Source organism: Lissotriton vulgaris, chromosome 2_2 (assembly GCF_964263255.1).
Source record: "Lissotriton vulgaris chromosome 2_2, aLisVul1.2, whole genome shotgun sequence".
Classification (NCBI taxonomy): Eukaryota; Metazoa; Chordata; class Amphibia; order Caudata; family Salamandridae; genus Lissotriton; species Lissotriton vulgaris.
The window spans coordinates 131,767,566-131,785,579 of NC_141688.1; the positions used below are offsets into that span (position 1 = coordinate 131,767,566).

At 45.3% G+C, this 18,014-nt stretch overlaps 1 protein-coding gene across 4 annotated transcripts in view; it reads right to left on the bottom strand.

Moving 5' to 3' along the window:
* The window catches only part of TLN2 (talin 2), a 598,939-nt gene that overhangs the window by 278,628 nt on the left and 302,297 nt on the right, over nt 1–18,014 (bottom strand). For all 4 annotated transcript variants that reach the window (XM_086959469.1, XM_086959467.1, XM_086959468.1 and 1 more), the window contains exons 29-32: nt 16,288–16,427; nt 12,634–12,727; nt 10,527–10,616; nt 9,286–9,408 (exon numbers count right to left, since the gene is read on the bottom strand). In XM_086959469.1, the coding sequence (XP_086815595.1) occupies nt 9,286–9,408; nt 10,527–10,616; nt 12,634–12,727; nt 16,288–16,427 (447 nt within the window). The remainder of the gene's footprint in view (nt 1–9,285; nt 9,409–10,526; nt 10,617–12,633; nt 12,728–16,287; nt 16,428–18,014) is intronic.

Sequence of the window (18,014 nt, forward strand, 5' to 3'; positions counted from 1 at the left end):
CAGGTCTAGTGAGGCCTCATAAGCAAAGCAACTATGATTTACAGAGCAATTGTTTTTTAGGAACACTTTGGTTTTACAAACTCAACCCTGTTTAATCACATATTCTATGCACTACTAATTTGCACATAACTCTAGTATAAGGTGCAGTACCTTACCATGCAAATGAAATCAGTGTCCTCTGACACTTAATTTTTATTAATTATGGTCTGTTTGTGGTTGGTCTCAAGTAGCCTACAAATATAGGGACTGTTTTAACTATTCAAATCTTGAGCACACACATGACTTGTAGTGCATACATGATGGCTGCCTGGCGTCATGTACAAAGAGGGTTCTTGAGATACATTAAAAGATATGGGCAAGAGTATTTGTTTTTTTTTTAAATTAAAGTGTAACCAACATATATACAAGTCAACATGTACCGGTCACTAGGCAGCAACGGGACAATACCACATTAGCATGGGAAGACCTATTTTGATCTTCAAAATTAACCATTTAACCCCGTCCAGCCTCTTACCTCCCATACTACAATAAAGAAATACATTCAATTGGGGTGGCTCACATTGAAGCATGTGCTCAGGTTGGCTGGGGGTATCTCGCCAGTCTGCTTCATGCACCCCCGCTGAGGATGTCATCAGCGTTTCCCAGTGAACGGGCAGCGGCACAGTGCAATTGGACATCAATCTTAGCCTTCAACCTCAGGTGTGCCCACTCCCCCTGTAGAGCCCGCTATGTTCTGAATGGGCCGGAGCCAGCTCCCAGAATGCATCCAGGTATTCCCAGCAACATGTGACCTCCTGTAACTAGTCTTCAACAGCACATGAGAGGCCACGACCCCAGGGTATCACCAATCAGTTCTTAGCCAGCAGAAGTAGGATGGCAGTGAGTTTTCAAACTCAGACGGAGATATCTTTAGCACAGCCTTGTAAGGCAATCAGGGGCGTCCTAGGGTTATGGGCACTCGTCACCTTGTCCATGATGCAATGCACCTATACAGAGTTCTGCTATTCCCGGGCACTGCCAGACTAGGTGGAGGAAATCTGCATCCTCAAGCCTGCAAAGGGTACAATCAAAATATTCCCTCAAACTCATTTCATGTACGGATATTGGAGTGGGGTATATCTCCTGTCAGAATTTGAGTTGATAAGAGACGATCTGTAGTTGGGGGGCAAGTATACCTGTCCGAGCACGAGAGGAGCCAGAATTACCAGGTTATAGAATTCACAAAGACAGCTCTGTATGTAAACTGTATGCTTTGACTAGAAGATTTCAAAATGGGGTAAAGAGACATTAAATGGAAAAATGCGAGTATGTGACTAACAGAAAGCAACAGATTCTAGTTCTTAACTTCCTGTACTTGCAAAGAATTAAAAAAATGTCTGATGCCATAATTAACGAGGCTGCTAATATGCATGGTCAACTAAGGATTGGAAGTTTAATCAGCAGATGGTATGCTCCCACCTTCACCACCAAGTTATCTAGTTTGGTCTCTTCTGCTCTTTTCTGCCCTCTTCTCTAAAATCTGGAAATCTTTCATGTGTTTCAGTGTGATGAGCGATGACAAGCTTTCATAGAACTGCAATTATAGTCATTTCACAAAGTAGGAATGACAAAACAAGTATGTATTTGGTAAACATACATATTGACGGTAAGATGCCTCGGTGACGTATTGGTAGTTGCAGAAACCTGCTGAGCATTTAAGTCACCTATATGACTGGGCAAGACAAACTACACTTTCTACCTTTCCCTCGCTTGGTAAAATGAGCACCATTAAACTGAATGTCAACACTGATTGTTTACAGTCCTCAAGACGAGTACTCCAGTACTGAGCAATGTATAAAAAACCAATAATTATAAATTATTATTTTATAGACTGTATTTCATCTGTCACCCCTTGTGTTCTCTTTGGAGAAAGTTTTTCTTTTTTTCTTTAAATCTAAAGAAAGCATGCTACAATACAGCCTGGATTTGTGCGCACACCGCTACAAACACATTATGAGGCTTTAATGAAAGTGCTATAGAAATACTACAAAATACACTTTAATCTTAATGTAGACTGCATGAGACCACAGTGTGTCTTGTAGTTATAATTTAATGGAATCCCAATGAAGCAGCCACGAATACTGTATAAGGATCTTCTCTGTGCTGGATTTTTATTAGATATTACATAAACTGATATAGTTTTTTCTAAAATGTCAAAGAAGAGTTGATTTAATTCTTGAGGTCAAAGATGAGATCTGCTTTATTTCAAGATCAAAGTGAAATAATAAAACGATTAACTGCCAGACTTTTGAGAAAAAGACTGCTCTGTTCCTGCTTAACTGCAAACTGCCTTCATTAACCCCTTCGATGCTGATGACGAGCTCAGCTCGTCATCACCCACGGGGGTCGTGTGCTGATGACGAGCTGAGCTCGTCATGTAAAAGGGCGATCAGAGTATTTCAGCACCCAGCGGGAAAACGCCTAGCAGCCAAGTGGTTAAAGAAAATTAAAATTCCTGTCCATTGATCAATGAAACGAGTGAGCGAGACACTGTTTTGTAAACATATAGTGTGATAAAGTACTGTTTGTTACACTGAGTTCAAGACATTTAGCTGGTTAATGAGATGCATCCTAATCTAGAGGAAAATATTTACACACACACACATATATATATATATATTTCTCCAAAGATTCTCCCATCAGGAAAATACGTGAAACGACACACCAGGAGTTGCTGTGCAAGAAGGTTTATTGGCAGCAAAAACAAACTTTGTTTTTGCTGCCAATAAACCTTCTTGCACAGCAACTCCTGGTGTGTCGTTTCAAGTATTTTCCTGATGGGAGAATCTTTGGAGAAAAATATTGGGCCGCCGGAACCCTAAAAACGACCCACTCGTGAGCGAGTACTGGCTTCAACGGAAATCTGTGATAGATAGATAGATAGATAGATAGATAGATAGATAGATAGATAGATAGATAGATAGATAGATAGATAGATAGATAGATAGATAGATAGATAGATATATCCAGGTTCACTTCCTCCATTAACACCGGGACTCCATGACTGCGGTGCAAACCAGGGATAGAGGTCGCCCTGTGTAACATGTAGCTTCCACCAAGCACAACACACGCTGTGCCACTGCACTCCTAGTCCAGTCCTTTCAAATACCGCTTGAAGCAGGAATTGAAAGGACTGGACTAGGAGTGCAGTGGCACAGCGTGTGTTGTGCTTGGTGGAAGCTACATATATATATATATATATATATATATATATATATATATACACACAATCACACACACACATGACGTAAACCCAGAGCCTTGTTCAACTCACAAAACATCCAGTGCACGAAAAGAGATCTGCACACAAAAGTGGAAAGGGGTGATCCTTTGAACAGAAATATTGTTGCTCTGAGTTAAAGTAATGAAACAATAGTCACAACAACAAACATGATCATGTGCCTATTCACACTGCACTGCATTTATTATTTTGTGTGACTTCTATAGATGGATGAAGTGTAGAGGAGTTCCGCCGTCCAAGGAGTCAGTAAGAGCGTGTAGACCATCGTAGGTAACGGAAAGTAGAGTAGCCTCTTCAAAGAGGTTCAATCAGAAGAAGCAAAGACCGAATTCATGTGCAACCCTGACAGCGAATTAGGTCAGCATCACCATAAAGCCTTCATAAAACATAAATTATTACCAAAAAGAGAGGAAAAATGTTTAACAGCCAGACACTATACCAGCTCTCACCCAACCCCCAAGCTGACCACGATGGAATCGAATCAGAATAGATTTCCTCCTCCTGCTAACAGCAAATCCTTTTAAGTAATACTTGCTCCTTGATGCAAACTGGGATAATAATAATAATAATAATAATAATAATAATAATAATAATAAAAGCCTTTTATATAGCGCCTGGTTACACTAGAAAACAGAGTGTCCCCGCACTTTATGGAAAACAAGGACTGGGCTGAACAGGGAAAACTAGGGAAAGAAGAACTGAAAGGGGCCTAAAGAAAATGGGTTATATTTTCGGGAATAGATATGTTTTTAATTTTTGGCTGATTTTTTTTTCTGATGATTCCATTCAAAGTTCAATGGGTAGTGAGTTCCATTTTTTACTGGCCAAGTATTTAAAGGATCTACCGCCCATATGTGTCCTGTAGATTCTAGGCACTTGAAAAAGCATGCTGCCTTGGGATCTTAAAAGTCGTTTGGGTTGGTACTTGGTCAGTAATTTTTGAAGGTATATTGGTCCTTTTCCTTGGGCAATACGGTGAGTAATGCACTTTGTTTTAAATGTAATGCTTTCACGTATGGGTAACCAGTGAAGGATGGCTAAGGCACGTTTCCCTGAGGATCTTCTCGATAGATTAAGTGCCAGTCGGGCAGCTGCGTTTTGTACGCACTGCAGGCGCTGAAGGCCTTGGGGTATGATAACATGTTCGGAGAAACAGGATTACTGTGAATAATAAAATTATGGACAAGTGGCACTGGAATGTAAGGGCTTTTTTAAACCAGTCTCTTGGAGAAAATACCTTCTATCCGACATCAGTCACTAGAAGAAAACCATCTAATTAATATGTTCGCGCCGTTCCTAATAAAATCCCTTGATAATCTGCCTGAACAAAACAAAACTATCGCCGCTTAATCTCCACGCATGTAGGTGGAGACTGGACAGGTTCGGGTGGAGGACCGTCCCCTGCTGCTGCGACAGAAGGTCCTCCTGAAGAGGCAGACGAAACGGGGGATCGACTGACATACTGAGTAGCTCGGGATACCAGTATCTTCGTACCCAGTCCGGAGCCACAAGGATGATTTGGGCATGGTCTCGCCTGATCTTCTTCAGCACTCTGGGCAGAAGTGGTATAGGCGGAAAGGCGTACAACAGACCGCAGCTCCACTCGCGACGAAAAGCGTCTCAGAGAGAGTGCCGCCTTGGAAATTTCAAAGCGCAGAACTGATGACATTGCGCGTTCTCTTCGGTGGCGAATAGATCTAACCAAGGCTCTCCCCACTGCAGAAAGAGACCTTGCGCCACGTCCGAGTTCAGATGCCATTCATGATCCATCATGCACCTGCGGCTGAGTTCGTCCTCCCTGGCGTTCAGGGAACCTGCGAGGTGTTGAACCACCAGGGTGACGCCCTGGTGTTCGAGCCATGTCCAGAGGCGCAGACCCTCCTGACAGAGGGTCCACGACCCCACCCAGTCTTGTTTGTTGCAGTACTACATGGAGGTAGTGTTGTCCGTGAACACCTGCACTACACTTCCCGGACAGAGGGAAGGAATGCCTTCAGTGGAAGACGGATCGCCTGCAGCTCCAGAAGGTTGATATGGAGCCCGGACTCTGCCAGAGACCAGAGGCCTCTCATCTCCCTCTCTCCCATGTGGCTCCCCCATCCCAGGAGGGACGCACCTGTCACCACTACGTGCTCCGGTTGAGGAAGGAAGAGAGATCTGCCACTGACCCAATCGCGGTTCGTGAGCCACCACTGCAACTGGCTCGCAGTGCCCTCCGAGATCAGGACGTGGTCGGACAGGTTGCCCTAATGCTGTGCCCAATGAAACTTCAGGTCCCACTGCAGAGCCCGCATCAGCCACCTGGCTTGATGCACCAGAAGGATGCAGGAGGCCATCAGCCCCAGGAGCCGCAGCGTCAACCTGGCCGAGACCCGGGATAAAGACTGAGAGATCGGAATCAGAGCCTGAATATCCCGAACCCGCTATTCGGGGGGATAAAATCCGAAACTGTTTTGAGTCCAGAACCGCTCCGATGAAAAGGAGCTTCTGAGAGGGGCACAGGTGTGCCTTCAGCACGTTGATGGAGAACCCCAGCGAGAGCAGGAGGTCAGCTGGAGGTGGGAGACAACTGTCTGGGGCGAGCCCGCCTTCAACAACCAATCGTCGAGATAGGGGAAGACTGAAACCCCTAATCTGCGCAGATGAGCTGTGACCACTGCCATCACTTTCAAGAACACCCGTGGGGCGCTGGTAAGGCCGAAGGGGAGCAGGGTAAACTGAAAGTGCTCGTGGCCTACCGTGAACCGCAGGTAACGCCGGTGGGCCAGCAGTACAGGGATGTGGAAATACGCGTCCTCCAAGTCCAACGCTACCATCCAGTCATCTGGGTCCAGGGCAGCTAGGACCTGAGCCAAAGTCAGCATCTTGAACTTCTCCTTCCGGAGGAAGCTGTTGATGCTCCGTAGGTCCAAGATAGGGCGTAGGCCTCCTTTGCCTTTCTTGGGTACCAGAAAGTAGTGGGAATAGCAACCACGTCCTACTTCTGGCCCAGGAACGCGCTAGATGACCCCCTTGGCCAAGAGGGCCGTAACTTTCTCCTGCAGAAGTTGCAATTGATCCCCCGACATGCGGTGGTACTGCGGTGGCATGGCTGGAGGGGTCACCTCGAAGGGGAGGGAGTAGCCCCTCCGGACGATTTGCAGCACCCACCTGTCTGACGTGATGGTACGCCAGTGGGGGAGGTGATGGCAGACCCTGCCCCCCACTGGCGACGAATGGACCTGAAATGCCAGACTAGGAAGGCTTAGAGGCAGATGATGCAGGGGCGGGTGTGGACTGACCCTGCCAGTGTCCCCCCGGTACCGCAACGGCGGTAACCACGTCTGCGACAAGGTTGAGCCTGGGTCTGCGGTCTGTGGCTGGCTGGGCGTGTGGGGGCGCCCCTTCCTTGGCCACGGAAGGAGCGAAAGGCGGAAGTTTGCTGGCGTTGATCTAGGCCCGAGGACTTGGCCTTGACTCCAGCGCACTATCCGCCTTGTCGCCAAAGAGGCGACGGCCATCAAAGGGCATCTCCACGAGGGTGGCCTGGACATCCCCCGAAAAGTTGGAGGACCTCAGCCAGGCGTGGCGGCGAACCGCCACCGTCGTTGCAATCGCCCTACCCAGCGAGTCTGTTGTGTCGAGTCCACACCGTATTGAGTAGCGTGCTGCATCACGCCCTTCAGCCAGGGCTTGGGCGAGCTTAGCCCGGGCCTCCTCCGGGGACTGTGGCAGCACCTCCGCAACCGTATCCCACAGAGAGTGGGTGTAACGGCCCAAAAGGAAGGCGGTGTTGACAGACCGCAGCCCCAAACTCAAGGAGGAGAACAGGTTCTTCCCAAACTGATCGTACCTTTTGGATTCCTGATCCGGAGGAGCGGTCGGGAATGCGGTCTGGGAGGTAGAGGCGTGTATCACCAGGCTCTCGGGGTGGGGTGAACAAACGGAGCCAGGCGGTGGAGTCGGGCCACTTTCCGATTAACAGGGAGGCCTGTGGAGTGCTTGGACCAGATGTCCAACAGAACGTCGGTGAGGGCTTCGTTGAACAGCAGTAGAGGCTCCGAAGAGCTTGCCTGCGGTTTGAGCACCTCAGTGAGGATGTTAGTCCTCACGGCCGTTACAGGGAGCTCAAGAGCCAAAGCCTTGGCCACCCTGTTCAACACCACGCTGTAAGCAGCCCCCTCCTCCATAGACACAGATGGAGGAGAGACGAATCCAGTGTCAGGCGAAGTGCCCAAACCACTGGCCTCCCCTAGCTCGTCTGCCCAGTCCTGGCTCAACTGGCACTGCAGTGCCAGAGGGTCCTTAAACCCCACCCAGTCCCCCTCGTCATCCATTTCCTGATAGTCAGGGAAAAATTATGGAGCTGGGTCGTAGGTGAATTGCTCACCCATCGGCGCCGGTCTGACGCCGGACCCGGGCTGGGACTGGGGACTTCGTCGTGGGCAACACCCTCGGGGTCGGCACCAGCGGAGGAGTCGTGATGTCGACTGGCGACGACCCGGACCCGGATCCTGCGGAGTCCTGCGGCGCCGGGACTGAAGTCGACGACGGCACGGGGCCCGAAGGCGCCTCAACAGGGTCCGACGGAGGGAAGTGAGTCCTCATGGCCACGAGGAAGTCACGTATAGCCACCGGCGTCGCGTGCAGCCCAGGGACCTACGGGTGTGGAGCTCGACACGGCGCTTGCGGCTCCGGTGGAGCCGCGAGGGTGGTGTTGCCCGAACCCCCGCCCACGTCGCGCGAGCGTCGGGGGTAGTCAGAAGAGCGATGACGCCTCTTCGACTTCTTTTTCGAGTGCCTCGACTTACCCGAGGACTTGGAGCCCGACAAGTGGCAATGACTCGTCGAGCGGTGATGACCGTGGCTCCGCGACCGGTCCCTAGACTTCCTCCTCGACCAAATCATCGAGCAGCACGGAGAAGACTGGCGGAACTAGAGTCACTTACGGGACCGCTCCCTCTCTAGCCTTCGAGGTCAAGGCCCGGCAGTCGTGGCACGACTTGTCATCGTGGTCGGCCCCGAGATAATAAAGGCACCGACGGTGGGGGTCAGTCACCGACATCAAGCGGTGACATTCCTCGCAAGGTTTAAAACCAAGCATCCCTACCGGCAGCGCAAGTCGAAGGTCGACTCAAGAAGAGATCAAAAGTGATCCAAAAAGTTAGTCAAAAAATGACTAAGAGTACTGCTCTTTCCGCATCGGAGCTTGCTGGCATGGAAAAAAGAAGAACTGACGTCAGCGCACGAGAGCGGCGTCTAAGTACTCCGACGACATCATCCCGCCGATCACAAAGCAGACGACGGACGCGGAGCCGCAGAAGACGCCTAGCGACACGCAGAGATACTGCTGACGAAAACTTTCCGGATCCAGTCTGACGCCTGCGGATATTCTAAGGTAAGGAATTTAACACTAACATGTTTCTTTCACATAATCATGAACTCAATGGGTGTTCCCAGAAACCCCCCAGTATCGTATTACATCTTCAGTCAGGTTTACCGCCACCTTTGCTCAAAATGATACCTCCTCTCTTATCATTCACTTTCTTCACCTCCCCATGCAGTTAATGTTTCACTACATCCCAATACTCCATGTGTATTTTTCTTACTATGGCACCACTTTATTAATATTTTCCTCCTTACTTATTACTTTTATGTTTGGCTTATTCATCCTCCATCCCTGCCCCTCTTCTCATGTTCGCCTTTCTTTTTCCTTCTTCATTTCCCTTTCCTGCTTTGGGTTTAAGTTTGCAGTAGACAAAGAAAATGACTATCACCTTCAACTGCTTTCAAATGATTTTTTATTGCTTGTTTCGCTAAAACAATAGTCCTGCCAACACCTACTTAAAGTAGTGACAACTCTTTATTTGGGAGTTTGGTGAGACAGAGGTATTACCTTTATAGTGGATGCATTCTTGAATTTCGCTGTAGCAACAATCGAAAGGTACAAATAAGAATTGTGAGAGTATTTGTTAAAACTAAACTATACGAGCAGACTAGCAAGAATATACAATGTATGTGTGTACCTGGGCAGCTGCCTCCGTTAGGCCACAGAGGGCCTTTGATGCAACTCCAACACATTCCCCAAAGACAGGCAAGTCTCCAGTCTTGGCATTCTGAGAAATTCCAGCCATCGACTCTCCCAAGACCTAGAACAGAAGACGTATCATGTGCGTATGTCAAACATGCCCTACACAATGTTACAGAAATAAAGGACACATGTAAATAAAAAACAGCCATGTGATTGGGTATTTCAAACTTGCCAACTACTCTACAAATGCCCATTGTTTACTTTATATTGTACTAAAAATTCTTGTGAAGTGATATCAGAATAATATCTTGTCACAGTCTTCTGTAACCAACATCACCAGCTCCATGCCTTGGGCATGTGGGCTGTAATATTGCTGCACCCATAGGATAAATGGCAAGCATTAAAAGGAAGAAAGTAAAAACGATTCAATCACAGAATTGTTTACCGCTTGCTCAATCAAAACCTTCCAAATACATCTCAGAGAAGAGACACACTACCTAGTGGATGATATTTTCAACCTTCTTTCAGGTATCATAGATAATGAGCTTTTAATTCCTGAGCACTTGATTCAACAAGTTGTTAATCCATTTTGAGTGGAATCGTGGACAGTAGTCACACTCAGTCCACTAGGCCACTACTCTGTATCCATAGAGTTAGGCTCCAGCGATCCTTGAAACGTGTCCCATGTACTGGTTCTCAAGACAGCTCTCTCCTGCGCATCCATAAGCAGACAGTGACACACAATCGATTTATCAGGTGAAGTAGGAGTAACTCAATGCACTTAATACGTATTTGTACTTAGCAAAGACACTAAATAAACAGCATATCATCTGATAGGTCCAATGCTTCCCAGATGTAGGTGGGAAATGGATTGACCTGAACTTTGAACTCCAGAACAATAGGCGAAATCTGTGCGTCGGGAAGGATGGTGGAAAGGGAGGGCGTGCGTAGTAAAACTAGACTGAAGTGAGGATGTGATGGGGAGAAAAAGTAGGAATGAGTAAATGGTAAAATACTAAAAAGCACAGAGAACCAAAATACGATAAATGCTTGAACATTAACATTTTCTTTGTGAAAGTGTACATGCATTTTTGTGGTTTACATTCATTCTTTTGCTTCACAAATAATGACATCGAAAAACTGAAGACATGCATTCAGAATCCATTTTTTGCATTTGGCACAACATACAAGGAATCTTGGGATGGCATGTCATCATCACCGTGAATCAGTGCTCACCTTGGAGTTCTCCATTACGCTCTCAATGCAGTCGAAGTACGAGAGATCACTCACTGGCTCGTTAGGGTTGTCGAGCATCCCTTTCACGGTCTGCAATGGAACACCACAGGTTAAATCTGTAATTTGCATAACAAGTGCACTGAATTTAGAAAACAAACACCACAACAGGAAAGGCACTTGCAAAATCTGTGGACTCAATAATTACCCAAGAGGGGAACATTCTTACTATTTTATGGAAAAATAGTCGCCAATCTAGAATTATCATCGACCAAGTGTCAGGCCATGTTCGAATTCTTCAATAGGAAATCACAAATTGCCTGTATTGCGAAAACACACTTTCAACAAATATGTGTATGTAAGAAACTCAGAAGTACAAAAGTAATCTGAGCATAATCAAGAACAATAATGCATTTAACTAACGACAATTAAAGGAACTTCGATTCATGGCATACAGTAGGGCACGTAGTAGTGCTGAGATAACACTATTAAGCCTGAGGACTGCTGAAGCGACCAGGCCAATATTATTACCAAATGTACAATATGGTATATACACCACAGCAAGTATATACACAAGGTGCCTAACTAATCATAAAATATGTATGTTAGATTATAAACCGCTCAAGAACCCAAATTCAATGAAAACATTCAGAATTGTCCAGGAAATGTAATAAAGACTCTCCCTGATTATCAAAGCAAAGCAGTCCATTCAGCAATTACTCTATGTCAGACACTATATTTAGCCAGGTAAACAACACGTTCATGAGCAGCGCTTTAGAAGGGGTTGAAAGTAGTATAAGGGCAGCTTGGCAGCTGTACAGGAACAATGATAAAGTTCATTAATATGTAAAATAATGTGAAAGTGGCCTTGTTTTAAAATAGCCAGTGTAGCCTACCGAATACGCAAGAGCTCGGATAAAGAAATGGTAACTAATATTATTCCGATGTCTTCCTCAGACATGGACATACTTGGCTTAAGTGGGCTTGCACATTTAAATGATCGTTCTAAAAGTGGTACTCAGTTTGCTTTAACGATTAATACAAATATAGATTATTGCATTGTTAGAGTTCTTGAAATAATATTATGTGAATAACCAAATACTTCTTGAGGATGTTTGGCTGAACTTGTCAATCAATGATAGTGACCTGAAGTAAGATGAACCGAAATTCCAATGTCTAAGAATGCCATTAGCAGCTGGCTATGTTTTTGCGGACAGGGGCTCACATGCAGAGCATCTACGGATTCATTAGGGACATCGGTTTCACAAAATAAGTACGTGCTTCAAAATATGTTATCTCCGGGTAAAACTTTACCCCAACTAAGACACACCACCAATTGTCAAACAAACATTTTAAGTAAAGGTACATCGTTTGTTTTGGCATTTAAAATATTATTTAGAAAAGGTCTGTGTATACACTGTTGAGAGTAGACATTCTGCTTATTAGATGTCACTTCAGTTATGGAGGCAAGGTCACTGGTGCCATTCCATGAATCCCTTTTCCACTATTAAATTCTTTCTGGAAGCAATCATCACTGTATGACAATTCAAAAGAAGAGGAATCTGAGGGGGAGTATCAATTGTTTTACCATCAGAAAAGGCCTGTAATTGTCACACTGGGCAGTGAAGGCCAATCCACAGGCTAACCTCTGGATAGCCAATCAACTGTAGGGCGGATTCTCCCTTACAGAAACCAGAACTTTACATGCCTATGAAAACAAACCTTCTATCATAAGAAAAAATTGTGATTTCTCCTGTGTGTTTTTGGTAGTTGCTCATCGTCAAATTCTATAATAGCTATGCCAAGCTTCAAACACAGCTAGGCCAAGCTCTCAGCCTTGATAGAGAACCACTGAACCGAAGGGACCAGAACCTGTTCCCTAAAAGAAGTTGGAGACCAAATGACTATTGTCAGGTGTTTCCTACTAGTTGATTTACAACTATGAATCGGGTGCACTTCTTTCAAGGAAGATTCACATGTTGAGGTGATGTGTTGAACACTTATAAGTAAACTGAAATGCCTGGTAGAGTGACAGAGCAAAATACTCAAGTGACCATATGAAATGCAAGTACGGCAATGACCATCCACACATTAATTTATAGATTATTACCTCAAGTTCCCTTAGTGAATTATCACATTCCTTCTGGCCAGGAGCTTGCTGTGTACAAAGCGTGATGAGTTGATTAATACTCTCCGTCACAGCTCTGGGGTAAAAGAAGACATTATATGAGAATTCAATTGAATACATTTTCATGAAATGTCTAAACATCATGTTACCATAGCAGATTAAACAAAAGGTATCTACAGAAAAGAACTGATGACAAAAGGCTGCTTGAGATGTGGCTGAATACAGTGATCAGTGAGAACTTCCTGATCTTGGAGTACTCAGACCCTACTATCGTTTGTGGAACAACAATATCTGGTATTATGGTTGACTATGGGGCTTCAGCTACAAATACAGTGGTAAAGATAAACAAATCAGTCATTGGGAAGCAGGAATCTGCATTTTAGGTCAATGACAATTCTAGAGATTCACTGAGGGCTCTTGTGGTCACTGTGGAGGAGGCGTGATTTAGCCTTTCGATCACATTGTACACCTTGGGAACTGGTTAGAATTCATACCAGGCCATTCAACAAAGCAAAATGTGAGACTGCTGCACAACTACCTTGAGAAGATAGGGGCATCACTGGAGGGATGAGTTCTAGCCTCTCTGGATGTGAATGAGGCCTTTGACTGTGGAAAGGAAGTACCTCTACGGGGTACTGGCCAAGATGGGCTTCGGCCCTAAATATATCAGATGGGTTCCACTGCTGCACAACATGTCGAAGGCCAGTGTGTGAGTCAATGGACACATATCTTGTGAATTCAGAGTGCAAAGGGGCATGTCTCATGGGTGTCCACTATCACTGAAGTTGTTTCTACTAGCAGTACAAGTCTTAGCAGAATGGGTCCGGATAGACACACAGGTTTGTGGCTGCCGGGAGGCAGCAGAAGAGTTGAATGCATATTTCTATATGCCAATGACATCTTAATATATTTGACAAATGTGGGACAGACTCTAAAACAGCTGTGGGACATGTACTGTGTCTTTGGGGATCATTTCGGATTTGCCATGAATTGGGATAAGTCATTGCTGTTCTTGAAAAGAGCAAGTACTGGGGAGAAGTGCTCGCTCTGCGTTGCTGGGTGAGACAGAACAGTTCAACTATTTGGGATCTGGATCACCTAGAATCTGGACTCGCATAACGAAGCAAAACTAAGACCCCCTGGTGAAAAGATTGGAGCAGGATGTGACACATTGGCAAGCATTGCCGCTCTTGTTATTAGGTGAGGCGGCAATGTATAAAAAAGGTGGCACTTCCCAGGTTCGTGTACATCCTCCAGAATAGTTCATAGAAGATCCTGGACAGTTTTTTCACAACTGCATTCATATTAGCATCTTCCAATGTAATTTGTGTTCCTAAAGCTGCTTTTAGTAGGACACATGCTACAACTCTTCACAACTCATGTTCATGGTGTGCAGGGATGCTAAAAGGATGATCAAAAAAGAAAAAAAAATGTTTTCAAAAGGGTGGCTGAAAACCAACTTGTGCGAAAGGTAAGAGGGCCATGTGCAGAATGAGTACTGAGTGTGTTGTTGGGGAGCTTGTTTCTAAGTAGTAAACCAAAATCCGGCCTGCATTTTTCTTGAAGTAAAAGAGCATCTGCTTCAATACAGCTCAGCATTAAGGGATGCGCTACACATAGGATATTAGGATTTGGAATATTGGTTCTTCGATTCAGCGGATTTGACTTCAGAGGTCGGGCAAATACCCAAGATGGCCGACGGGTAAGGAGCTTCTGCCCGGAGCTCCCAGGCTGGTGATCACCTTATGGTGAAAATCCCGCAGAAAAGCCCCCCCAGCCCTCCCCCCCCCCCTCTCCTGCCGAACTACCACCACCCCTGGGATTTGAAGGCTACAATCCCGCAATCCTCCAGGGCTTTTCCTATGTGATCGCCAAAAGAGATGAAGCCTACCACAGTAACAAGAAAAACTACAGCCGGCGGAAACCTAGTTAGATGGCCGATTGAACTGGTGAGCTGCTAAAAGCAGCTGAGAGGAGACATGCTCAGAATCAACTTTCCGGTGTTAATCCACTGCCATCACCTACCTTCTGGACACCGCCACTGTTACTCTGCATCCTGCTTCTCACTGGTAAAACCAAAAAGTGAAACTAGGATTACCTTTGAGGCAGGAGCCTTGGTGCCAGAGATGTTTTCCCTGGCCGGGACGGGGAAGAGCCCTGGGTTCCGGTCTGCAGCTCTCTTAACCCCTTTTGTGGTCCATGCTTCCTTCCCTGGTGAGTGGTTGGGGTCTGCGGGGTCTCCACTTCTCCAGTGAATTGTGGAGGTCCATGTGACTGTCGGCCACGGATGTAGTCCTCCATCCTGATGGTGGAGGTCTTCAGCAGGTGCACTGCATGCAGTCTGTCTTTGTCCATTGCAACGTTGCCTGCGGCCTCGTCTGTGCCTCGCGAAGGAATGCAGAGGCCTACTCATGCTCCCCCATCGCTTCACTACTTGTCTACATTGTCTGCATCATGTCAGTGAAGATGGTGGGTACGAGGTGGCGATGTTGCCACATCTGCTGGACCTCCCTGCGGCCAGCTAGCTTCAGCTCGGAGAGCGAGGCCGGCCGATGGTGCTGTAGTGCCGCGATCCCAGCCCGTTTTAGGGTTTTCCACAGGACTCGACTGGGTCTGCCTTTGTTCCGGCACAGTTAAAGGGACTGACTCCAGGTGTTACCCTAATTGGTCTGGCCTGCAGGACCTGAATTTAATCCATCTACCGTATGCACAATTCCCTATCCCCCTCTACTCTTTTTGTAGAGTGTATCTGTGTTTATCCCTCGTTACAGCAACATTTCAAAAGTTTTAGATATAATCTATTCACTGGTCAACTGTACATTGTTGTTTTTTATCCACCCATTAACTATGTGTTTGCATCTACAAGTATGTAACTTGTGCAAATATCACATTCGCATCTATGTAAAGCGCACCAATACCTCCATGTCAAGTTAGCGATATATAACTATACAAAATAAAAGTCCCACATGTGAAATGATAGGTGCAAACTATATCCTTACATGCTCAAACCATCCTGCAAGACTGCCCTTAGCACTATGACTAAAAGCCAACGATTAATCTTAATGTTTAACATATCCATTGAAATTAACAATTTTACATGACTCCGCCCTCTCCCCCTTCAGCACACAAAAAAACACATATCCAGTTTCTCTATTTTAGGCAACGCAGTAATGATTCGAAGCTGCCTAATTGGTCTTTCAATTTAGGAAATGTTTGAAGATTCACTTCATTAAATCACAATATATTTAGAGTCCACAAACACATACATCGGGTGAGATGATTGTGAGTATCAAAGCCTTACTGCCCAGTTTCCATGTCCATGGCAAGCAATGGGTGGGAGCGGCCTGGCATTACAGTGAAGTTTGATAGGCACATGGTGTGATCTGGTTGTGAACAGCATAGTCTTACAGAGAAAAAATTTCATGCACATGTCGTGAGTTGGTTTTGAGCAGGCTGGCTTTACAGTGCAGCTTTTCATGTGCAACGAGTGAGCTGCTCCCGAGGAGCAGGCCTAATCCTGCTTCTTTTGATGCACATGAGTTGTACTAATTATAAGTAGGAATGTCTCAGTCTACAGCTGTTGATGCATGAGGTGTGCAGGTTGTAAACAACAGGTCTTTAATATTACACCCTTACCTTGCAGCTGCTGCCAAGAGGTTCTTTGCATTTGGAGCCCCGGAATCCACCGACAGCGATTTTGCAGCTAGCAGCAGCTTACTGGATGCCATCGATATGGTCTTCAGGTTCCCAATGACCTGGATCTGGTCCTCTTTAGTCTAAGGGAGAACAGGAAGAGGACTTTAGAAAGCAACACTGAGGATGCACATGGACCTCCAGATCACTTGATTCTCCCCTGGCACTGAAAGATAAACTGGGCAATTGTATCACTGGGAACCACGTAAAAGGCGATTGCTTTGAACAAATACACGCTGAGCAGAGGGAAGATAATGTGCCTCTATGGAACAAGGCCTTGATTGTAATGTTGTACGTCCCGATGCCTGGCACACACCAGAAGAAAAGGTTCACGCTGGCCCAAAGTGTGAGGCAGAGAAGCACAGTGAAATATTATGAGGGATCCCAGTAACACAGGGCACATTATTCAAGGCATTAAAGGACAGTGCTTCGAAATTAAGGAATTCGGTTACAGTGTTGTGTATAATGTATTCCTGAAAATGTCAACTTGTTCCCTATTAAAAACTGAGCAAAAGACATTCTCCACATTAATTATTGATTCAATGATAGTGCTTGCAAACACAATTTATACCACGAGGCAGAGGTTACCAGGCATTTATGAAAACAAGATGAAGCTTTGGAAACAAATCAAGTTACCAGAACAATGTATAAATGTGTTTCTGCAACCGCACTATAATGAAATGAGGCAAGGTTAGTACTTAACAATACCTTATTGTGGGAGCTATACTGGGTTAGCACAATTTCTAACTAATGCAAACAATCAGTCTATGTTTTGTAGAATCAGCATCATTTCCTCATAGAAATCTGAAAATGGAACCTCACCAGCAGAAAAAAGCTTTTAAGGCCAAGATTATGAGTGAGCTGGAACTTCTTTGACCCCTCCACACACCCGTATGTGCATGGTAGAAATTTCAAGTTTATTGCACTCTTTGTTGAAATTTGGTAGGTCAAACATGCTGGAATTTAACAGGAGAAGAGTACAGTATGTATAGTAACATGCAGATTTTGATATAGTAAGAACCAAAACGTGCATGTTGTTCTTCAATTGCTTGGAATTGGGTAGTTTATTGCATGCAATAAATTCCATACCGAGGATAGTCGAATTTTATAAAGAGGGACAAAATAGCACCTTCCTCTCTGGCTGTAGGTAATCAAGGCTTACATATAAACAAGCATTGGAACTGCCAATAGGTCTGGCTTTAAAGAAATGTTCTATGCTAATGTGAAGCATTACAAGTAGATAGCATGGGAATGGATATGTATTTGTGTGGAAGGAAAGAACTGTAGAAGAATATTGGTGTAGGCAAAAAGGTCAGATAAAGCTGCACTGTACAGCCAGACCTAAAACTCCATGTAAGTTAATGACTGCCCTCCACCCATCTGTGCTGCTACCTGATTTAAGACCGTTATTTTCTAGTTGTGTAAGACACTTTTACAGCATTACAATGTGTGTGTCCCTGAAACTTGGGCAAGCTTTTTTTGAGGAAGCACACAACCTCTGCTCAATCAAAACAGGTGCTAATGGCACCAGACGTTAAAATGGTAATCGGAAGCTTACTGTAAATTTGTAATTCGCACTATATAACACATCATTTAACTAGGCAGACCACTGTTTGAACTTGTGCATCTTGAATTCCAATCTATTTGCATATCACAGGTTTAGATAAGAA